The following is a 22,262-nucleotide window of genomic DNA, read 5'->3' on the forward strand; positions in this document are numbered from 1 at the left end:
AATGATTCCTCTAGATATATTATATTCCAGAGTAAGGTCTAATATTAACTCTTGAATTTTAGGACACTCAAGTAGCACTAGCTACGATATAATACTTATTGCTCTTATAATTGCTACAACAATCCTTAGGTACCTGTTGTCCTTGTTGTTCACACAGGTCCTGCCAATGCCTTTCCTCTTCTCTCCCCGAAGAGCTGTGCCCGAGGGAGAACCAGCCCACCATCTCGTTGCGTTTGACGCTTCGACGCCACCACACTGACACCATCAGCGTCACTTCAGTCAACTGGAACAGCGCCACCTAAAATACCCACCATTTTCACTTAATTATTATCATTAACATACTGAAAGTTGGGGAAGATGAGATCAATACTTAAGAAGCAGCATGGTGGCCGATGGATCTTATGTTCATCAACATTTATATTTTGAATTTTTTACTTCGTTTTTAAAGGCTTTAAAAGGCATTAAAAATTGAAGAACACCATGTAGGTATAACAATAACGCGGGCTATGGCATATTTTAGTTACACGAGTCCTTTGGGCTGCTAAGAACAACCTCCACAAAATGAAGCCTTTAAATCTTGAAGTAGTATTTGTCAAGCTAAACTTAAAATTACTATCAGTTAAAAAGCAAGATAACTCAAAATTAATAACATCAGCCCATAACTATTAAACAAGCTATTTAATATAGAAAAATAAATAGTAAGTACATAGGTGGTAGAAGCAAATTATTGTTGCAAACCTGAAATATAAAGAGTTCCTTATAAAGTGGGTTGGACTGGGCCCGGCGCGTTGACGACTTGCAGCGACCCATCTCCATACCCAAAGAACTGATTAGCACCAACTTTACATAAGTATCTGGTGCTTTGTTGGGCGACAGCTTACGGAAATGTGTGCCTTTTATGATCTGAAAAGAAATAATTGTATTAATTCAATTGTAATATTTTTAAACAGCAGTTTCAAATTACTTATCTAATTTTGTAACTGGGATTTGAGGTTTTATGTGGTCAATCAATCCTCAATTTCCTTTTCACTAAAAACCAACTCGATATTCCAGCTAAAAGAATATTCCGATATAGAATAGTCTATCGGGAGTCTATAAGGAATGTTTCTACAGCCTTTGAATTCATTAAAGGCAAGTTCTCTGAACCCGCAGAGAATTCAACCTCAAGAGTACGCATATACTTACAAGGGTTTGCATGAAAACAATATCGTAAAATGTTGACGGGGGACAACCCACCACCTCATATGGCCCCACCAACCTCGCGGTTATATGGGCCGAAACGCGGGAGGACGCCCGTTCGGTACTTGCTCGGTGGCTCTTTCACACTTCGTTTCTTTGTTGACGGGGGACAGGGGAGAATGCGTTGTTGTGATGGGTGAACTCAAAAGTCTCGTAATCAAGACAATGTGCTTAGTGAGGGTACCGAACGGGTTTGGGCCAACTTTTTATGCTAAGCAACTGCCTAAGCTTGGCGATCGGGGGTGTTCGGCTATTAGGCGCCTATAGGTGGTGATCTGTGTCTGAACCTATTAATCTGGTTGGGTAGGTATATTTTTATGAAAACAGTTTTGATTGGTGATGTAGTAAGAAAGAATTCTTTGTACGATAGGTACTGGTTACGTACAAAGAATAAAGTGTATTCGTACGTAACTGGTTTCGTAGTAAGACACAATATTCTTTTCACGAAACTGGTTACGTAGCACTAGTTTCTTAGGCGGCCGAGTAGCGATCTTGCAGCCACAGTAAACTAGCTGACTTTTTTCCTATGGCAAGGTAAACAGCCAAGAGCAGGATATATGCAGGATAACGAAGAATCCGCTTGTTTATAATCACAAGATTTATTCACCATTCATTATTTTAGTTATGAGGATTGAGGAGAGCAGAGAGCTATAAGCTGAGAAATACGACATTTTCTAGAGTTGGCCAAGAAAAAAAATACATACCTCCACAGACAAATGTCCAGTTGTGGGATTGTACTGCAACCCAAGCAGTAGCTCAGGCGCAGAACGTGTACTACAGCAGGATGATGCAGAATCCGATCTTGCGAGACTGCACGCCTCTCCGCCCAAAGTCCCGGGTGTCGTTGCTGTGGTTATAGACGATGGACTCGCTAGCACGCCCGTGATAGAATGGTTGAGATCCAATTTGGGCAGCTAGAATTTTTGCACAAATTACATTATTACACATACCTATCATCACATAAATTAAAATAATAGTGTATCTGAAGCGGAGTTCAGTGATTGAGAGTAAAAATACAATATCAAAAAGAGAAATCTGCCAGATGGTAGGTACGGTCATATTATGTGACAGCAATTAGAAAAATAGGTATACCTACTGATGTCTAAACATGTCGTCATTCCTAGCGCTAAAACTCGCAAACACTCAAGAAAGCGCTGGCTAGACATTGTAAGCGCAAATACGTGTGCCTACTCAAAAATCGAAAGCACAAGATCGAGCAAATTGGACTAGAATATGCCGGAAAACAAACCCTACTCAATGGGATTGTACGCTCTTAGTCAAGATAGTAAATTCCAAATGGAACCATTAAAAACCATGTCATTTATATTTTACCGGAATGCGTGTGAAACATTTTCTTGGTGGCCTACAACCGGGTATTTATGACCCAGTGAATTGGTTTTTTAAGGCTAGTAGGTATCTTATATCTAGATATGATACTAACCTGCAGAGTAGGCTGATGATGATGTTGTCTTGGTGATAATTGGAGCCACAAGTTGTTCTCCAGTTCGAAGTTGAGATTGGCGAAGCTAACTGCAGCTTCACCAAGTAGTCGTTGTCGACGCATGCGCTCACAGCCATATATTCGTATACGAAGTCCGAGACCGTGGACATCCTCTGAGGACAATAAGCCATCATTAAATATAATCTTAATTTTTAATTTAAGAATACAAATGAGGATTCAGGAATTGCGCAGTAGGTACAAGACCGTGATGTTAAGTTATTAAGGAATAGGATCTAAGTAATGTGTTGAAAATTTATTTAAAATTTTGAAAGTTTACAAGACCGTTGTACCTACCTACTTAGAATCTTAAAACCAAAATATTAGTAGTAGTTTAAAAATGATAGAGTTACCTGGATTGATTTTGTGCAAGACGAAACTCTCCATGTACTGTGGATTCTCCCCGTTGCGTATCTTTGACTTGTACTTCTGCTTCTTTAACGGCAATAGAACAATGCGAACCTGTGAGAATTATCAGTTGAATAAATAATTATTATTACGAAGTGTCATAGCAAGGTCCTAGGTACTAGTAGAGTCATCTCTATGGTAAGAAATGTTTGACCACATAGGTGGATTACTCGACGCGTACTTAAAGCGTAATTTAGGTACATTAGATTCGGTGAATTATGTTTACAGAATAAGTAAATTTGAACTTTTGCTAGGTAGGTAGTTAGGTACCTAATTCTTCTCGAATAGATTCTGAATTAGTGGTAATGTCTTGATCAATTTTGACGATTAAACCCTTCAGTTTGATTTTATCGGCTACTGTAGCAAAATAAAATAAAATCTTATTAGCACAGGAGACCCCCGTTCTATCACATACGCCAAGGAAAAGAATATTCATTTTCAACTTCTGGATACCTGGTGTTCTACAACTCTTCGTCAAAGGTAATTTTTTCTATCAGATCATCTGAAAAATCTAGAATTGACTTCTCTCTGCAGTGTTTCCTCAAAACTACGAAATGGGGTAAGAACTGTTAAACAAATTCCTTAAAAGCTGGCTACGCAGTATTCCGTCTTCTACAGCAGGAGCGGCGTTAATATCAGGTCATGTGCCACCTGATGACATTGGCTCGCTACCAATATGAAAATAGAGCACAAAGATTGCTAAAGGCAGAGAAGTGCAAGTTTTTGATAAAAAGTATGAATATCCAAGGATACCTGGCTCTGTAATACTTGTCCGGGCGCCTTTTGCGGTAGTGAGCGTGCCTGTAGCACGTGCACGGTCATGGCGCGTACGGGTGCATCGAAGAGCAACGTCAGTTCTACGGAACCACGCTCCTGCGATCCCCCGCCACTCTCGCCGCAAAGTAACGATGTGTCCTAAGATAAATTGAGTAATGCCATAAAATTAACAAAATGGATGAATCATGAATAGGGTATTTGACAGCATGTAAATTATGGATCTATTGATGGCATCAGTATTGAATATGAATTTTGGAAATCAACTATTTAGTAAGTTAAGAAAAATACGAGAGAGAAAAATTGATTAGGTGGTAAATAACTGGAGCCAAAGCTACCCACTAGATCAATCACAGTCGATCAAGACAGTTTTAAATTACTTTTCTTCTACTGAGAACTACGTGATACTCTCGTTTGTAAGATTATTTTTGTTACTTTTTGGGGCTCTCCAGAAAATTTATGCGTGGATTTTTTTTTACATTATACTCGTCCATATGACTCAAAGAATATGCAATATTATTATTGTAGGTTATTTGTCGGAGTACCCCAACAGCCATCAAAAACTATCAGTCATTGAGGTGTAGGTAGGTATAGGTCCTGAAACTAAAAAAGTCCAAAGCCTCTTTGTTGAGCCGGTAGAAAAAATATGGCCACCTAACAAAAAAAAAGTTTCAAGCGGTTCTGCAGAACATTTTTGTATACAACTTTTTCCTCACATATGCGTGTTCTTTCAGTAAAAATACTAAATGGCATGAATGTGGCACAACGCTTACTACCTATACTGCGCCAGGGAGGTCGAAAACCAAAGAAAAAAAAAGTTCAAAAAGCAAAGAAATATAAGTTAATAATTACATTATGCGCAATAACATCGCTTTCAACGCTGCTCTGAGCCTCCAAAGTGTGTATGTACTCAGCTCTCTGCTGCACTACTTCATCGATCTTCGTCTCCCGAAGGCTGGTATCGCGAGATTCCCGAAGACTGGTCTCGCGCAACGTGTTCTCTATCACTTCAACCTCCACTTTGGACTGGTTCAGATTCTCGTTCTTTTCCTCGTACCTGCATTCCACCTCTTCTTTATCCTGCAATAAGGTTAATCGAATGAAAAAGAGGGACATCCATCAAGTTTTTGGAAAAAACGTGTGGTACAAGGAAATATAAGACGAAGGGCGAAAACTATGGAAATGATAGAAGAAAAACTATAGGAGCTTATTGGTATGGTTCCATACCCTTGGGCCTTCGCATTCTTGCCACTGTTTAATTGGCCCCACAACACTGTTTTACATTATTTCCAATAATTGTTCTGAGATGGGTGTTGAGATTGTTAGGTATAGTCATAAAAATTGTTTAAAACCTTTATAAACTAAATTATTAAGGTAGTTATGACTGTGGTTATGATTACACCTATATTCTAAAGAAAACAGGACGATCTTTTGAATTAATGGTTTAAAGTATTTACGAGTACAGTAGTTGCTAAAGGACTATAATATAATACTATAATATAAAACTATAATATATAATAGTTAGAAATCCGTTCGGAAAAAGAAAGCAAAGTTAATACATACACCCATGTTTAAATATTATGATGTTAACAATTAAAATAAAATTATTAAATAATAAAATTATTGTAGACAAATGACGTAGGACATCAACGTACGAGCATAATGCAATGAATGCTGGTGATTCTGATAAACCTAAAATACGTGGCCAATTTCTGCAAATTACAAAGTTATTAGTAACTCTAAAATAACACGTATGGATAATAGGGTAAGCAGAATATCTACTCATTTAACTACCTAATTATTTGCTAATTGAGGAAGTGCAAAACACAGCTAGACATTAGTGCAAAAATACACAATTACAAAATTTACTTGTTATTGATAATAATTTAACTTAGTAGTTAGGTAGGTACTAAATTGTATTTAATTAATAATTAATCACAATTTTATTTTTATAAAAGCAGCCTAATTAATATTAAAGCAGCGATAATCTACATTAGAATACTGTCATCAGATGATTAGCTTAGGATAATCTCGAGCTAATCACAGACTAATGTTTACCAACTGTTTAGTACATTAGTACTGCCATATTATGATTAGATACACCCATATAGACAGACATCTTTGATACCCAATCTTTATTGTGGGATGAAGAAAGAACAAGGAAGTATATCTATCTAGTATTATTGTCGTCATCATGATGATAAGATTTAATAGGTATTTAATACTTCTGCGAAAAGAGATTTCACTTCTTCAAGCTTCAAGACGACAATTTGGTTACGATGCATTCATTGCCCAGTCGTTGTGATTGGCTGAATTTATAGTATTCTTGCTGCAACAATGCATATCAACTAATACTTAGTAAGAGTTTGTCGGCCAACGAGAGGTGATTAGCGATCTTCAAACACTGTAGCTATCAAACTACGGCAATAGACCATTGCATTAGGTAGGTACTCTCCAATAGGCGCTTCCATCTAAATGATTTATGATTTAAAAAAAAGTCAAGTATACTGAAAAGATAAGAAAGCAGATTTTAAAAATAGAAAAATAGAAATAAGATTTTAATTTTTAAATCAAGAATCAAAATATTAAGATTCGGCCTGCAACTGATTCAGCGAACTCAAGTGGGAAATTCCCAGATACTTATTCGACGAAGATCTCGTAAAATAAATAAATACCTATAGGCCGTACAAAATGACTCTACATGCGCTATTTTAACTCTTTAAAAATCATTATTCAAGTAAACTTTCACAAGTAGGTACCTACCTACTATCATGTCAAACGTATGAACCACCTTTAAAATAAGGACTAAAATCGTACTTTCGGCATGAAATTTTACACATACCTTAAGTTAAAATGGCGCGTGAGGAGTTAAATTTTACGCGTTATACCTACAATTCTAAGAATACAGAAGTGAGATGAAATGCAGCCATTAGTTTGAGTGCGCGCTACAGGTGTCGAATTGGCGGACACGGTATCCAATGTGAAATGGAAATGGATCATCCGTGGTGCCGTTATTTTTATATTTTATAGTCTGGACTTCGGAATTTGACCGCTTGAAACCGATATTAAATTTTAGATAATATCTCTTGGATTTGAATCGAATATATTCCATATTTGCACCTACCTATTATATTACCTACTATAATATCTATAATTTTTTATACTTATCTTTGTTGTGATCATCGTAATCTCGACTGAAAGTATAGGATCAATATCTAGATAGGTATAGTTGGACATGAAAACATGAACCATTATTAGTTAGAATAAGTACGAGCGTACCAACCTAGAAGTAAATGGATTTTAAATGTTATTTTGTTTATGTTAATTACTTATGTATGTACCTATTATTCCAAAGATCCGGTACTGAAGATGTTTCGGAAGAGTTTTCGGCATGAGTCTGGACTTTGGATTGGAGGGCGTTCTTAGTTTCTCGACTACGAACCCTTTGTTTGGACTTCAAAGTATATCTACTGTACAACCGTCTGTGAACTGGGTTCCGGCGAGAATACCATCCACAATCTCGTTCGTTCACAATCTTTTCAAATATTTTCTTAATTTTAGGGGTTTTAAATAGCTACATAAGTATGAGCAGGTGTGGAATAACACCCTACATAAAAACATAAGTAGGATGTTTTTATTTCTGTATGAATGCTATGTTTCAATTTACCTGTTGTATGCGCAAGCGCAGTTCTTCATCCGATTCGGAGGCCTCGAACGTGAATACGCGTTCAGGGTAATGGTTCGTTTTCGACAAAGCATCTATAACAACACGTACGCACAACGTCAATCAATATAATAACCCTCTAAACTAAGCTAACAACTACCAACTACAAAAGTCTAGCCTAGATTTTAATAAAATAGTGCTAAGTAGTGATCTTGATAACTTTGCCATCTGAGTAACCTCTGGGGTTATTCTGTATCTTTTTGACATTTAGCAACTCAGTCGCGATCTGTCATCTTCATACATAACTCAACGATGGTTGTACGGTCGCTGTTAAAGAAATCATGAGCTTTGTACGCAGATGACATCGTGTGGCTGTGGCTATAAAAAAGCTCATAGGATAATCCCCGATGACCAAGGACCTCTGTGAGGCACATATTTTTTTAATCATATAGGATCTAAGAATGTTGCTAATATATTAACCTAAGGTTCTATTGGGTCCAACAACACAACATGAATTCAACGTAGAAAAGCAATACACTAAAATGTAGGAAATTAAGTGATAGGCATTAATCTACTTAGATAAAAAATGTTTAGTATTTTATTCAATTAAGTATTTATCAAATAACTACTTAAGTAAACCAATTAATTATAAAAATTAAATTAGGTATTAATGTCTTAGATAAACCTACGTGGCTAAAAGTAAGATAACTTTAGAATCTAAAAATATGCATTTCTCGTCACGAAAGTTGCAACGATCTGATACAAAAACTCAGCGACGATTATGGGATCATCTGCCAAATCATGAATTTGTACAAAAATGATACTTCGCAACTGTTTAGTAACTATCACGATAACATACTGAGTTACCTCCTAGTAGTTAGATAGGTACGGACTAACGGTTCGTCTCACGTAATAAGACGGCAGACTATAGAGTAAACGATAATCGAGTCACGGCGGATTTACCATGTGAAACGAACTAAGTATACGTCTGCATCGCATATTTCATCCGCGTAGTACGTAACTGGTTTCAACTTTCGTGACACTCATGTCATACTGTATAGTACACGACAGGTCGAGATGGCAGTCGGGGTAGGGACGCCCCGCACACCCACACAGCCCCCGCGCTAACCCTGTGCGTGATAGCGTGGGTGACGAGCGGATGTGCGGGGCGTCCCACCGCCTCATATCCTGATTGCCATCTCGACCTGTCACGTACTATACCTACTTACAATATTCACAAATAGGGATTAGCAAGAAGTAAGTATAGAAGTACTTAAGGTCGTACTGACCAAATGGAGCATTGTCGAGCGGTAGTCCGGCCGAGGTGACCGCGTTCACGGCGAGCACGTCATCGCAGCACTTGCGGCCGAAGACCGCGGAGTAGCACCAGCGGCGGCCCAGGAACAGCAGCACCACCAGCACCACTACGGCGAACGCCGCTACCGCGCTTATGTAGGCTGTTGCCTCCACTATGCATAACGAAAAACATGAGTAAGCTATTCAACGACTTCTAAGTATATTCTAGTAACAGGCCGCCATTTTTTAAAGCATGCTCGTAGCACAGTTTTGTGCTCGTAGCCCGTAGGTGTCGTTTTAACCGTAGGTGTGCTAATGTATTCTGTTCCGCTACGCGCATCACACCCATCATACAATCTTATTTTTAAGTCATTACTCCACTTTTTAAAATACAGTCTGCCTATCTGGAGTCCTGGAGTTTCATAATAACTTTTATCCTATCTTACCTACTAATAATGACTTAAATCAAATGCGAAAGTGTGTTCGTTTGTCGGTTTGTCCTTCAATCACGTTGCCACAGAATAACGGATCGACGTGGTGTTTCGTAAGGAAACCTATAGGTAAGTTAAAGACATGGAGAGTGACATATTATGCTACTTGTTATCCCGGGGAAACAAACGGTTTCTTCGGGATCCGCGTGATTTTTCGCCAGTACGACCCGGAGAGTATCATAAACTTTTCATCCCGGAAAAACAAAGAGTTTCAACGGATTTTTGAGAACCTTTTACACGGACGAAGTAGGTACGTACAACACGAATAAAGCCAGCGTAAATCATTGTCTCATTGCTCGTAACTAACTAACATGGTTACCTAAATACTGCGTAAACACAAACAAATCAAACAAAATAGGATTGGGTGTATGTAGTTATCAACAACGGAAAATAACGCATTTTTCCGCGCGAGGAAATTGCCTTGAATATGGCGCGCACGCGTCACTTAATCCATGTGTCTGCTATTTTTTCTCGGCTCATCCGATTAACACATTTTGAAGAAATTGGGTGCAGAGAAAGCTCGCACCCCGTGGAAGAACATGGGCTTTACCTTTGATCCCGAAAATAGAACTTATTGATTTTTGGGTTTGGGATTTTTCTAAACGAAGTAATCCACGCGGACATCTATAATGAAGTTTTGTAGTTAATATTTTTGCAATTAGCAGTATGACATATTTTATTAAGCTCACATGTTAAAATCTCATAGTTAAAGATCAACCCTAAGGGTGTGAAATAGGGGTTTAAAATTTGTGTGTCCACGCGGGCGAAGTCGCGGGCATAAGCTAGTCATCTAATATTTTAATAAGTTACATTTCAATTTCAATAATCACGCGCGATTTTCTTCCAGTACTACATTTGCGGCATGGCCTTATTGTACGTTACACTTTCCTATTTATGTCATGCGCCCGTACAAATGTGTATACACAGTGTAAACAGCATATACCCACTGTTTGCTTGTGCTATAACTCTAAAAGTTTAAAAACAACTTCAAACTGAGACTGACTCATTCGATGACGAGGTCACACTGAAGGCGCGCGTACACGTACCTACGATTTGTCATACAAAGAATTGTGTGAACCGGGTCAAAATATAGAGCAAGACTACAGTAGCGTGGACCACCTCTGTTGTCTGTGAAAACTTTACATATTTACTATAAGTAAATAGAATATTTTACTGCATGTTGCTAGAATGGTGACCTCGGACCGGAAATTGCAGCCCCTCCTCCCCCCACTAAGTGGACAGACGGTATCAAATGACTCGTAGGGAGCCGCTGGATTCAGGCGGCGCAAGGCGTTTGAAAGTCCCTACAATAGAAATGTGTCCGGCAGTATAGTCCGTACAAAATGAGAACTCATTCGCCATTTTAACTCTATGTGTAAACTGTATCAAAAGTACAGTTCACCTTTAAAATAAGGACTAAATTGTACCTTTAACAGTACAGTTGACACACAAAGTTAAAATGGCGAGTGAGTTTTCATTTTTTACGTATTATACCTAAGTATGTATATCGTTGATGATGGAGTTCTAAATGCCAAGTTTGATAATTTGACGTTGACGTCGTAAGGGCCGTCGCGCGTTGCGTGTCGAACGGTGTTTAGTGAATACTTAAGACTTAGGTGCTTAGTCCTATGTCAAAATTCTACTGTGCTACGCATGTGCTACGATATCTACTTTGTATTGCATTGCTAGCTAGTTGGTAGTTACTTAGATGTTAAATAGGTATAATTTCATGCGAGTGGTGGAAACCAAACAGACGAGGTAAATCACAATGCAAGGTCAGTAGGCATTTTAAAAAGCTGCACAAAGTAATAAGGCATTCTGTATCAAACAAATGCTTTTTTTGGTATTGCAAATTTTGTCGAATAGCACTAGGAAATAGCAGGAAGGCAACGAAAGTGTTAGCCTATAAATTTAATAAAAGCATTACTATTTTTGGTTTAAAAGCTTGATAAATGATCTGCATACTCAAGAAAACTGAAAAAAGCTGCACAAAGTATTGTCTGTGAACATTGTTTACCATTAGTTGGGCTGATTCCGCCTATGTTGGCCACCATCCTGGCTCACTGGCACATCGCGTGGCGGCATTCACACACTGAGTATAATATCACCTGGTTCAAACCACACACTTGATTTTCCGATGCTAATTTCGAATATTTTCATTAATTTTAATTGGAGTAAAAGTGGAAAATGTATAGAGACGTGTTGGCACGGTGGCTGTCAGTTGTACGCATGCGCGCTGGGGCAGGGGCTCGGCGGGGCGTGCGGTATTCTGCGCGATGATAGGACGAAGGACTAGGGTAAATGTATCGGGATAATATAAGTAGGTAGGTACGGCTGCTTTGTTTGCTGGTCTTCAAGGCCGAGGGCATGTGACGTGACCTCGGATAGGTACTAAGGGACGCACGTAGGCACAATCTTTGAGGTGTTAATGTTATGGATTATTAATTCTAAAACCTTCCCACCTACTTCTATAGAATTTGATATACGTATACCTATTAATAGATGGTGCGTACTGCGTATAAATAAATAATTAGGTATAGCAGCTGTCTACTGGCGATTTGTGATGCAAACCCACGCATCAATCACATCGATTTCTTAAGGAAAAATTTTTTTCTCGAAGGAAATTAACCTACTTTTTTACTTCCATGCAATAGCTATCTGATTGCGTAACTTAATTGAAACAAAGGAAGGAAGAACCTATTTAATTAGTTAAGTAACACGTGGCTGCACGTCGGAGGCCTAAGACGCCATCACTAAGTGAGGCCCCCCTTCTGTGTTACCTATTATATTTATTTTTGCGGACAAAACCTCCAAAATTACTCTCACTTACTGCACATCATCATCATCTTCAACCGATAGACGTCCACAGCTGGACATAGGTCTCTTGTAGGGACTTCCACACGCCACGGTCTTGCACCGCCTGAATTTAGCGGCTCCCTGCGATTCGTCCGTCCACCTAATGGGGGGTCTTCCAACACTGCGTCTTCCGGTGCGAGGTTTCTAGCACCTCGGGATCCCAACGTAAATCGGTTTTACGAACTATGTGCACTGCCCATGCCACTTCAGCTTCGCAACCCGTTGAGCTATGTCGGTTATTCTAGTTCTCCTACGGATCTCCGCATTTCTGATTTGGTCACGTAGAGAAACTCCAAGCATAGCTCTCTCCATCGCCTCATTTTACTAAAAAACATGCTTTTAGAATTTTACTAAAAGACTTTTCAAGCTTTAGAGGCCCCCTAGACCGTAGGCCCGGGGCGGACCATCCCCTCCGCCCCACCCTTAGTCCGCTACTGGCCCGACACATATTATCAGAAAAAATCTGCTCCGGAAGCAGACAAGACCTAGACTCTGCAGACAGACAGAATTTTGCCGGATCGCGAATGATGCTCGTCGAATGCACGCCAATCATATCAGATGTTGGAAGGCGCGGTCTTCATAAGTTTTGTACTAAGTCCTACGAAATCATGAGGAAGCTTCAGAGTTCAGATGGTTGAGTGACCATGTGTGAATGTGTGGGACGCACATGCTCGGTCTACGTCTATACCTACGAGTAGGTAGTCGCTAGATATCTAATTAATATCTACCATAGTAAAAGCAGTGCGTAGTTTCGCAAACTTCATTAAAATTAATAGGTTGGTAAAATTAATCATATTACTTAGATTAGGTGGGGGTATAGCGCCTACCCCGTAACGTTCATATTTTTAGAGTACTTACCTACCGACCTACTTAATGATAGGTAGGTAGGTAGGTACCTAAGTAAACAGGTTAAGTATCTGCTTTCTTTAAAAAAGTCTTAAACGTAATCCTTACTAAGGGCCGCTTCATAGTTATTAATCTCAATGTCAAGAGAGGATTCATCACATTTATCGACATTCAGGTGAATCCTCTGGCGAATCAAGAAAGTAAAATCATCATTAATCATTATATTGTATGTATGTATTATGAAATAGCTGAGTACCTACTCATAGGTATAGGTTACGCCTAAGTATAGGATTAGCCATATCGTTTTCGGGCAGTTTGGCAAAATTCCAGACCTGATTGCAACGCGGGATATTATTAAATAATTCACGGCTTCATTTAGCAGGTAGCAGGTAGGTACTATCGTCACTTACCCATATACCTAAAATACTTATTTTAAGATACGGTTACGGCAATTACGCACTGCACTTCCGTCATCCGAGTTCTATCCGTCATCCGTGAGAATACCAGCGATTATCTACGACATATGTCACAAGCCCATACAAAACAAAAAGGAACGTATTTTCACGGACTCAGATCGGATGAGTGCGTAACCGCTGTTACTCACTGCATCCGATCCAAATCTGTGAAAATACGTTCCAAGTACCCAAGTAGTAGTAATAGTACGGTAAGTAGTAAGTATAGAACTACCTATTTGTATAGTAGTTTACGCACTAGATCCGACTTCCGCTATCCGATTTCTCTCCGTCATCCGTGAGTCTCCGATTCAGAAGAAATATTCGGACGGAAGTAGTACTGTTTGTATGAACGCGTTCGCATTACCTGACTGAGATTCAAATTGGACATATAAAGCTTGTAAATATTTGGATCAGAGATCGGATTAGTGCGTAGGCAGTATCCGAATTCTGTCAGAGTTTTTTATATCCGTATTTTACGGATTCGGATCGAATGCAGTGCGAAACCGCTCTTAGGTAGGTTACCAAAGGTGCAAACACAACGTATTAGGTACCTATATTGTGGTGAGTTGTGATGCAAATTGAAGTCAAAATTATAGTATTTTATTTTTATAGAACCAACAGAATCATACAAAAAATACCTACATTATTCAAATCCTATGTGTTAAGTTATCCTAGGTATAAGTATAGGTACTCACACATAAAACGGTGATAGCCTAGTGGTTAAGACGTCCGACTCCTAGTCAGAAGGTCCATGGTTCAATCCTCTAACTTTTCGGAGTTATGCGAGTTTTAGCAATTGAATATCACTTGCTTTGACGGTGAAAGAAAACTTGCATGCCTGAGGGTTCTCCATAATGTTCTCAAAGGTGCAGAAGTTGCAGAAGTCTGCCACGTGGCGGACTAATGACTATTTAAAACTCTTCTCATTCTGAGAGGAGACCCTGTACTCATTAATGCGCCAAAGATGGATTGATTGTGATGATGACCTTATAGGGTTTATAGAAAGACTCGTAGCTCAACTCAATGCTTAATTTGCATTATAGCAAACCAGTAACTAGGTCACTACCTAAACTGAACACCTAATGCTCACCATCACTTCGAGTCCAGTGCACGCCACTTTCAGAAGTTTAATGCTATCGTCATTACTGGTAGTACAGCTTGTTCGGGCCAAAAAGTTTTTCTGTCTAGAAATCCTCAGTAGCAACCCGTAGTTGGAAAGTTGGCGTAGTTACACCCCGTGCCTCGAAGAGTAGGTAAGTAAAGCCGTCGGTCCTGTGTCTGATCTCTCTCCGGTCGTGTTGAATTGCCGTTCCATCGCTCCTGAGAGATAGGGAATAGAGAGTGCACTTGCTATACCTGTGCCTATACTCACTAATCGTACACTATCACTGGAATTCATAGTCAAGATAACGGTTTCTTTAGGGACCATTCCGACGACATATTGTCATATTCAATGCAATGCATAAAGGTTTATTATGACACATGCCATCTGAATGCCCCCCTAAAGAAGCCCCTGTCTTGACTGGGAATTCCAGTGTATATCTCGTGTATAGTTGGCTAGTCTCCATAGAGATAAGCCGTCATTACCGAAATTCAGTCAGGAGGTTGTTAGGGCTTGCGTAGACGATGGATTTTTGTCTGAGGCCAAAAATTCCCGAAGCTTAGGTACATAAAATGTCCGCCGAGAATTTCACTCTTAACACACACGGTGTGCGATTTAGGGATGTGATCAAACTCTCAAGCGCTCAATGCAGACTGAAATCTACTGACTCCCCGTATTTTTGTGCGGTCCGGTCTGTCGATGTCCTTGACTATTCGGGGTACTTTTAGGCTGAAATCTATAGAGCGCACTTGGACTTTGCTCAGACTTTAGATTGAGTCAAAACGAGACAGATTTATGTGAGAGATATAGCCCTGTCTCGTTTTAACTCTGTCTTAAGTCTAAGCTAAGTCAGAGTGCGCTCTATAGATCTCACCCTTAGAGCTAGCGCGCACCACGGTGCGCCGAGTTGCCGTGCGTTTAAGAATCCGTAAATTTGAATTTAAATGTACGAAAATCCGGTACGGAATTAATTCCAAAGTGCGCGCGCTTCTATGTATGTAGTTCTATAGTTCACAGATTTTGCCGGAAAAACACCTAGGTACGGAAATTTACCGTGGTTTGCGTTAGCTCTTACATCGGTATTCATAGTCAAGATAGGGGCTTCTGTAGAGGACGATTCAAACGACATATGTCATGCAGAAACTTAATGTACTATGTAGTAGTACATACAATCTCTTTGGCTTGAAGTTGAATATGACACATGTCGTCGGAATCGCCCTCTAAAGAAGTCCCTATGTTGACTATGAATTCCAATGTTAGTCCTTCATATTTGCATTATTCGATGCAGTTGTAAGAGATTTATTTTGATGGGCAAAAAAGTTCCCCGAGGACTGCTCCTCGTGTGTAGACGTTTATTGATTTATTAAGTTGCTTGTTGGGTTGAGGTGTACGTGCTAAACATTAGCAAATCAGACCAAGGTTCAGCATAAATATAATTTAATGAGTAATAGCTAATATCAATGAAACATCGCAATAATATTTTGAAAATGTTTTTTTTATTAACACTTACATTTTTACAGCGCCCTAGCCAACAGAGTAATACTATAAAAAAGAAACAGTGTAAAGAACTGTCGAACGCAAAACAATGTTAGTTCTACCGTGTACGTAACGGAATAGCTCACGAAGATCCAATCATTACAATTATATCATTCAGAATTAACGACTATTGTCTGTGAAATGTACATCCCGACCTGCGTCGGACGAGTACAGAGGGTCACACTAAAGAAACAAACATCACTTTAAATCTATAAACATTTCATATAATTTAGATTTATAGTCGCTATAATGTAATATAATTATTACTTTTATAACCATTATTATATGTTATATGTATTCGTTACCAGTTGCGAGGAGCCGGCCGCTCGGCGCGGCCCGAGGCGGGGGCCGAGCGCCGCCGAGGCGGGGGCCGAGCGCCGGCCGACGCAAGGTGACTCTATCATAACTGTATAATTTTAAAAAGTTCTAATTACGCATTTCTACGTTTTGTTTATTATCTTTTAATTAAGAAATTAAATCTTACGTAATTACCATGAGCAGACTATTTTAATAAATTTCACAAAAATCACTAATTCAGTTAATTTTAGAAAAAGAAAAGCATAGTGTCCGGCCCGGGTCGCGAGCGGGCCCCGGCGCCGTCCGGCGACCGGCACCGGGCCGGACGCAGCCGGACCGGCACCGGCGCCCGCCGCGGCCCTCCGAGCGATCGCGACTGTGTATGCTTCGTTATCTACGTTACGAATGAAAATATGGTTTCAAAATTTCAACTACCTACCTAACAGTAAGCAGTAGTACACTAAACCTCAGGCACTCCACATCGACCTCTCACACACCACGCATCCGTTCGATCGTCAACTGAACATTATTCACTCGAAAAATTCAACTTAATCTAAATCACTTAAAAGTTTATAATCGTAGCTCCTTAACTGTTAAATTACAACAAATGCTTCTCGTGCCGCCCGCGAGCGGCGACGATCTACCGCTAGACACTGTACTTATCGCTTACGGTGTGAAAAACAATTATATCAGTATTAACTCTAGGTGTCGCCCGATGCCGCCGACCGGCGAGCGCGGCGCGGCGCCGCACCGCCCGCTGAGATTCACGTTCCACCAGATCCGTTGATTCGACGCGTTCGCGATTCAGATATTCAAAATTTCGTCTCCGAACAGATTTCGATATAAAAATAACTCACAATTTTCAAACAATATCGTGTGTAAACATTTTGAACGTCACATATTCATCCATCACTGAGCATAATATATACATAAGGTTGGGGGCGGTGCGGCGCGGCCGGCGCGCGGGCCCGGGCGGCGTGTGGCGACGCGGTAACAAGCGGTGAGAAGCGTACACGACAGCGATTACACATAGACCGTGACGGCACCGCGACTGTTGTCAGTCAGAGTAAGAACACAAACGAACGTATGTACGGCGTAACTAATGATGCACGACGCGGCGGTGTGGACGTGGCCGGCGCTGTCTAGTAGTAAGTCTCTTGTTCGAGCCAGCCGCCCGGGTTGCGGCGCAGGTAGAAGCGCCGGATCTCGTCGTAGATGAAGATCGACAGCATGAAGGGGATGGCGGGCAGCCACCACACGAACCTGCGGACAGACCGGGTTAACACTCGTCCGCACTAATCAAGCTCAGCCCAATAATAATAAATCGAAAAATAATTATACCATCAGGACTTCGGCTTCGGAGCCAATCCTAATAAAAAGTTTAGAATTAAAGTTCTAATTTTCGTTCCAAGCAAAATAATTATAAAAAAGCTGTTTTCAATTAGTAAATACTCAATTGAGAAATCATAGAAAAGGATCTTCAATTCAATTCCCAATTATTGGCTTTTAGGTGTGCCAGGAAAAGGATCTTAATTCGAAAGTAAATTTTAAAATTAGACGATATAAAATTATAGATATGGAATAAATATACTGTTCAGTATGATCCATTGTAGAAAAGAAAACGAAGGGACTCACTTGAGAGGATACATCCGCAGGCCTTTGTCCATGCCGGGAGTATATGATAGGAAGGCGGCCAGGGCGGTCTCGAAGATCAGGCCGAAGTTGAGAGCCCAGTTGCGCATGCCCTGGTGAACGATGGAGTTGCGACGGGTCTTGCAAATGATCAAGTCAGCCCACTGCACCACTACGATGGACACGAAGAAAGCTGTGTGGCAAGTGTACTCGAGAGCCTTGCGGTCGCGGTAAGTCTGGAAAAGCGGTCATAGCATTGCAGTCAACAAATCTGCTTAAAGTCCAAACCAGCTGATTACAGATAGCCCAATTTTTTGACTAAATCCCTTAAAATAATAACCATTTTCGCCAAAGATACAGACAATTATTTTTATCTCCAAATTAAGAGTTGATCTTTCTGCTAATAGAATTAGATTACAGAGTGGATTGTACCAGAGAGTTAATTTTTTAATTCCCCAACTTATTTCAAGATAGACCTTTAGTTAACTAAAAATTCGAAGCTCAAAAAGATTTTTTCATCAATCACTTTACGATTTACAAATTTGATATCTTCATTTCCTCTTTTAGCATAAATGGTCCTTCGAGCCGGATAAGCCTACATCACAATATTAAAACGCAATACAACACTATCACGTACCCATTCCTGTCCATACGAGTCAGGCAAGTCGTTAATCGCCTTCGAATCCCATTGCTTTCTGATGCCGAACAGTTTCATGGGCAGGAATCCGTTCTCAGCCATGATCACGAAGTATACAAAGAACCCAGCGGCTGCTTGGATCATTCCGATTTGACCATACGCCATGGAAATCAACCTGTCAACCCCCAAGATCAATATTATACAACCTGTAACGTGTTTAGGTGTGTTTTCAAGTTGAGATAAAGGACTGACTTTAGGTCACAAAATAATTTGAATTTAAACTTTTGCAAGTCCTACAGTTTAAAGCGAAATCAGAATATTTTATAAACACAAAATTCGAATTCAGAGAAATGTAGATATTATATTGTGAACTCGTAGAAAACATTAAGTAGCAATGTTTTTTATACACAGTAAACTCTACATACACAGAAAATTCAATGTTTAGTGATATTTTTGAAAAACTTTAATACTTTTGGGTAACTTTTACAGATATTTAAATGAATGTATCTTTTTAATGTGTGATGACTTGATGAGATTATGAGTTTACTTGAAAGTATCTTATAGCACAATGAATCCTAGGATATTAGGATAGCCTAGAAATGGAATCTATTTCGGCCATAATAAGATGGTACTCACAAAAGTTTAAATTCAAATATAAATTTTTATTTATTATTTAAAAAAATCTAATATTTATTTCAAGACTCCCTAACTGAAAGCCAGCCCTTATAAATAAATAATTTCTCTATTGCGTGCTTTGAAAGCATTCATCAGTGTTCTTTCTAAACAAGTGATCTTTTAATCTTATACAATTTTAATTAACTTCCAATTTCTTGTAACTCCTCTTTCAATAATCATGCATATTTTTTTGGAAACTTTTTCTAGATATTTTACATTGTCGTAAAGCATTGTTTTGTGTAAAAGTGAGGATTGCATACCATAATATGATAAATACAAACAGATAAACAAAAAAATAGTCTAAAAAAATATAGTGCCGAGTCGGCCATCTTGTTTTAAGGGCGTTAACATACGCATATGATATTGTACTCAGAATAAAAATTAAATAATTTATCATATTGGCTGCAACAAATCGTCGATGTAGTAAAAACCGGAATAGACTTCGGTGAATAAAAGATAATTAATAAAAAAACAGTGTTTTCAAAACCATCAGTCAATTTTAAGGTTTCGCCAATTGGCCAATTTGAATTCTGTTTTGAACATTTTTTTCCGCTTTTCGGTCTTTACTCCAACGTTTTCTGGTTATTTCTATTTGTTAGTAATACTTACAGTTGGACGCCACACATGCATTATCATTGTTAATAAACCACCGATAAGCACAAGCAAACAAGATTTTCGAAAAGCGTTTGTGATCTAAAAAAAATAAAGGATAGCTCAACAGAATATCTAAGTAAGTGTGTATAGTGTGGGTGACGTAAGCTCCTCAGCTCAACTATGCTGTGACCAACATAGCGACGTGCCTCTATAAAACTGCTATGTTATATACACAAGAACATATTATATACCCGCATAATAAACCCAAATTAATATTCGGAAAGAAAATATAACATGAAAATTATTACAGTACGCTCCATCTCGCCTAAGACATTCCTTGAAAAAAAAAGAACGTTTCTATTAAAATATTCTATCAATATTCTTTCTACTGTAACTAAACACAATCACACACAATTAATTCACTAGGTCGTATGCCAGCTAGGTTCTCTAAGTTGATCACTAACGTGCAAGTTAACGACACGACAAAGCGCTGCGCAATGTCGTTTTTTCATCAATCGTTAAAATATGGAAGAGTGAAGATTTTTAAAAGGTAAAAAGTCTATTGTCTATTCTCTATTTAAAAAAGGGTTCTAAATAGAAAACTATTTATTAAACCGTTCGCACATAAAAGTACACTTGCAAGATACACATTTTTCAGTTCTGGAAATGCGTGCTGAAGTCGTCATATGCATTTCTTTTTAGTCAGAACTAAAAAATTCGTTGCTTGCGGCTAGACCTGTAATGCGCGATCAGTATTAATATTTAAAATTCATTCTCAAGAAGCTAAAGGAAGTAAGAGAATAACATCTGTATTCACAAACATTACTATAAAGTCTCGCATTAAATTCAATTCGAACGCACAATGTAGAAAAGACTGCGTTTAGCGTGTCCACCAATCATCGTGCGCACGCACGCACGTTCTGTTGTACGCACTTTCAAATTGTGGAACCAGCTTTACCGGCTGGGTTCAAGCAAAACTACGATATGGGGCTATTAAAGGGGAGGATAAACGAATTCCTAAAGAGATAGCAATGCATTGGTAGTTCCTCTGGTGCTGCAGATGTTCATGGGCGGCAGTGATCACTAAACGTAGAACTCCCTGATTGTTTGCTTGGCTATTGTTTTAAATCTTAATAATCTGATTGGTTAACCGTTCGGATGTCCTGTAAAACTTCATAGTAACGTTTGCTAAACAAATGTAAATCGTGTATTATACACAGAGTAGAGATCGTTTGTTGGTTGTTTTGCTTTACGGGGCTCGTTCGACTCTTTACAGGCAATTGCTTAGTGCTGGATCGAGGGTGGGGGCTGTCTTCATAATCACTCTTCCACATCCATGTCAAATGGAACTGTTCAACCACAAGTAGCCGCACCATTAAAATATTTTTTTTTAAATTCCAATATGTATTATTTCAACACAGGGTCCAATTTTCAGTGAAATATCATTTTGGTGAAGAATTTAGGCGATATATAGTTTTGAAACTCGATAAAGCTCGATAGGTGTTGTGTTGAGTTAAATTATAGTATTTTTTATCATAATAAACTAGAATCATGCTAGTAACACCCAACGCATCGCGACAACCTATCTGAGCCTCGTGCCTTGTTTCAAAATTATGTTAATGAATTAAGTTTTGTACTTGAGTGAACTTAAAAATACACTATTTATTTTCTTTTGTAGGAATGCAATAAAATTATTTAGTGAATATTGTGGTAGGATCTAGTTTTTTGTGATAAATTGCACCCTGCGTACAGTCAGTTTCAGGTAAAAAGAGATCTAGACGATAAAGACGATCCGTTGTCATACTCCACGAGAAATGACAGGTTGACTAACGAACTCGGTATCATCAAATAGATAGATAAATCACCCACTCCGCTAGTTTAAAGTCAAGAGCTCTTTTTTCAGGACGCCAACTGAATCATAATTTTGATAGTGGGCTATGAATTGTGTCAACACCCAAATGAGTATCTAGTAAGCGTTGCCACGGCGGTGGTGGCGAGTGCGGCCGACCTTCTGTTGACGAGGTTGTCGCGGTAAGGGTCTCGGGGCTGCCGCTTCATGATATCGGACTCTGGCGCCTCGTACGCCAATGATATAGCGGGTACCTTCGTAAACACCAAGCAATCAGCACACAACACTAGCGGGCGCGGCCGACCGCGCGTACACAGTACACCCACATACCTACACCGAGCTGTGCGCCCCTTCGGCGACTCTACCTCCGTATACACATACGCAAATATACAGTACCACTATGATTACTTAAT

The 22,262-nt window shown here is 39.3% G+C and overlaps 2 protein-coding genes across 9 annotated transcripts in view; both read right to left on the reverse strand.

Moving 5' to 3' along the window:
• The window catches only part of Syt14 (Synaptotagmin 14), an 18,826-nt gene extending 4,113 nt beyond the window's left edge, over positions 1–14,713 (reverse strand). Inside the window, exons 1-10 of one of the 3 annotated variants that reach the window (XM_034978024.2) lie at positions 11,388–11,585; positions 8,873–9,052; positions 7,587–7,678; positions 4,772–4,999; positions 3,899–4,060; positions 3,091–3,199; positions 2,681–2,853; positions 1,944–2,153; positions 739–903; positions 134–298 (exon numbers count right to left, since the gene is read on the reverse strand). In XM_034978024.2, the coding sequence (XP_034833915.1) occupies positions 134–298; positions 739–903; positions 1,944–2,153; positions 2,681–2,853; positions 3,091–3,199; positions 3,899–4,060; positions 4,772–4,999; positions 7,587–7,678; positions 8,873–9,052; positions 11,388–11,424 (1,521 nt within the window). In that variant the 5' untranslated portion in view covers positions 11,425–11,585. Of the gene's footprint in view, positions 1–133; positions 299–738; positions 904–1,943; positions 2,154–2,680; positions 2,854–3,090; positions 3,200–3,898; positions 4,061–4,771; positions 5,000–7,586; positions 7,679–8,872; positions 9,053–11,387; positions 11,586–14,617 lie in introns of those variants that run through there. The other 2 variants (XM_069504540.1, XM_069504541.1) reach the window with 2 other exon arrangements.
• A 1,390-nt stretch (positions 14,714–16,103) lies between these two features.
• Positions 16,104–22,262, reverse strand: part of Atpalpha (sodium/potassium-transporting ATPase subunit alpha) — a 94,678-nt gene continuing 88,519 nt past the window's right edge. For 5 of the 6 annotated variants that reach the window (XM_069504517.1, XM_034978010.2, XM_034978005.2 and 2 more), the window contains 3 exons: positions 18,732–18,906; positions 18,098–18,330; positions 16,104–17,725 (listed from right to left, as the gene is read on the reverse strand). In XM_069504517.1, coding sequence (XP_069360618.1) covers positions 17,605–17,725; positions 18,098–18,330; positions 18,732–18,906 — 529 coding nt within the window. In that variant the 3' untranslated portion in view covers positions 16,104–17,604. Of the gene's footprint in view, positions 17,726–18,097; positions 18,331–18,731; positions 18,907–22,008; positions 22,104–22,262 lie in introns of all 6 variants that reach the window. The other variant, XM_034978008.2, reaches the window with a different exon arrangement.

Source organism: Maniola hyperantus, chromosome 18 (genome assembly GCF_902806685.2).
Source record: "Maniola hyperantus chromosome 18, iAphHyp1.2, whole genome shotgun sequence".
NCBI classification, from domain to species: domain Eukaryota; kingdom Metazoa; phylum Arthropoda; class Insecta; order Lepidoptera; family Nymphalidae; genus Maniola; species Maniola hyperantus.